The sequence below is a fragment of the Myotis davidii genome, unplaced genomic scaffold (genome assembly GCF_000327345.1).
Source record: "Myotis davidii unplaced genomic scaffold, ASM32734v1 scaffold1439, whole genome shotgun sequence".
NCBI classification, from domain to species: Eukaryota; Metazoa; Chordata; class Mammalia; order Chiroptera; family Vespertilionidae; genus Myotis; species Myotis davidii.
The window spans coordinates 1,421,505-1,423,480 of record NW_006292342.1 but is presented as its reverse complement, the minus strand read 5'-3'; the positions used below and the strand labels follow the sequence as shown (position 1 = coordinate 1,423,480).

The following is a 1,976-nucleotide window of genomic DNA, read 5'->3' as shown; positions in this document are numbered from 1 at the left end:
CGCCCTGGGGGTGGAAGGGGGACGCACTCATTGGTGGTGAGTTCGTAGCACTGCTTGTACAGGTAGGCAAACTCCCCGCTGGGGCCGAAGTCAAAGGAAATCTCCTGCTCCAGGTTCCTGCGAGGGAAGGCCACGTGGCGAGGGGCAGCAGTGTCCACACCGACTCAGGACCGCGCTGGGCGTCCCCATGATGAGAGGAGGGCCGTGTGGGCTGGGCTCCGGCTCCCTGCCACCTGGGGACCCCCCTCAGGAGCCACCCAGCCTGGTAGCAGCAGTTGTCTCGGCAACCACCTATCGTCACCACCTCTGGGGAGCCAGCCCGCGCTCATACCTGATGGCCTCCTCCATGTCCCTCAAGGACCGCTCGGCCTCCTCAAACTTGTTGCGGGCCTCCTGGGCAGCTGGGGGGGCAGAGAGGGGCAAGGTCAGGGGCCCCTGCCCAAATCCAGGAAGGGGGGGGGGAGTGGCTGGACACGCCCACTGCCCCGCCCCCAGGCCTGCTCTGGGGAAGAAGGCACCAGGAAGGCCCTGCGGGTCTCGCCAGCTGCAGAGCCAACCCGCCACCCAGGCTCGTGGCTCCCAAGGCGCCAATGGCTCCCCACCCATGAGGGTGGCACAAGTAAGCAGCACCCGGAGAGGAGGCAGAGAGGCCCTGGGGCTGGCCGGGGTGGTACTGGCCTCCCCAGACCCCAGATGCCCCCTCCAGGCCTGGTTCTCGGGTGCCTACAGGTGAAGGCAAGGGGAACAGGCATGGGCAGCATCCCCTCCCGCCCAGGCCCAGTGAGCACTCACCGTCAATCAAGGCCTGCGTCTGCTCATCATAGGGCGGCATTTTGTCCTCCGTGGGGCTGGCTGGCTGGGGGGGCGCGAGTGGGGGTGGGGCCTCCTGGGGAAGGGGCCAGGTCAGCGAGTGGCCCTGCCTCCAGCCCCCACCCCTTCTCCCCGACACACACACCTTGGGCTGCTCCCCCTGCACCTGGAAATCCTCCTCCTCCTCTTCCTCTTCCTCCTCCGTCTCCCCTTCTCCCTCTTCCTCCTCCTCCTCCTCCTCCGTGGGCTGTGAGGGTTCCGGGGGCTGCTCCTCCTTGGGCTCCGTGAGGTCAGGCACCGAAGGCGCTGGTGGAGTGGTGGGTAGAACCTGTGGGTGTGCAGGGTGCTTGGTGCTATGGCCTGTGGTTCTCCCTCCACCCCCCAGGGCAGGGTCCACACTCACACCATGGCCCTAAGGGCGGCTTCAGTGCCTCCCCTCCTAAGGGGCCTGGAGGGAGGGACAGACAGCTGGGAGGGGGTTGGGTGGCCAGCTGGCCAAGGTGGCCCAGTGCCAGAACTGGAGGCAGTTCCTTTGTGAGGCATCAGGGGGCTGGAGAGGGAGGGCGAGGGCAAGACTGCATCCCCGAAAAAAAAAAAGACATAAACTGGCACCAGTTAACTTTCTTGTACTTTTTTGCCGAATTTAGCTTCTTGTAGTTTTAACTTATTGCTATGTTAACTATTTATTCTTGTTGCCCTGTAAGGACATTTGTGTATATTTCTGTTCCTTCATCCAGTTTGCAAGTTTAAAGGAACCACGATGTTCTCTTTGTTTCTTTAAGTTTTGCTGAGACGTGGTTATGCCTAATTTATTTATAAAGGGGAAGTGGAATCATTAAAGTAATAATTATTAATAACAGTAACGGTAGCGGTGGCAGCGGTGGGGCGTGTGCGCTCTCCGGGGCGGCCCCCACTTGGCCAGCGACGTCCGGTTCAATGGGATTTCTTTTTGCTCGTCTTGAGAATTTTTTCAGTCCTATTTAGCTGGTGAAAACCCTAGCTTGTTCTTGGTACACGAACCTATTTATTCTTGTGGTTTTAAGTCCTGATCTCCCTGCTCCCCTCCAGCAGGGCAGGCCCCCCGCGGGTCCCTGTCTCTCCCTCTGTTTCTTGGGGCTTTCTCCCCTCTGCCCTCCCTGCACGCAGGGACACGTGTGCACACGTGC

The 1,976-nt window shown here is 60.8% G+C and overlaps 1 protein-coding gene across 3 annotated transcripts in view; it reads right to left on the bottom strand.

The window, feature by feature from the left end:
* PRKCSH (protein kinase C substrate 80K-H) overlaps window positions 1–1,976 on the bottom strand; it is a 14,642-nt gene that overhangs the window by 1,101 nt on the left and 11,565 nt on the right. For 2 of the 3 annotated variants that reach the window (XM_006765803.2, XM_015565345.1), the window contains 4 exons: window positions 956–1,138; window positions 793–886; window positions 332–401; window positions 28–117 (listed from right to left, as the gene is read on the bottom strand). In XM_006765803.2, coding sequence (XP_006765866.1) covers window positions 28–117; window positions 332–401; window positions 793–886; window positions 956–1,138 — 437 coding nt within the window. The remainder of the gene's footprint in view (window positions 1–27; window positions 118–331; window positions 402–792; window positions 887–955; window positions 1,139–1,976) is intronic. The other variant, XM_006765804.2, reaches the window with a different exon arrangement.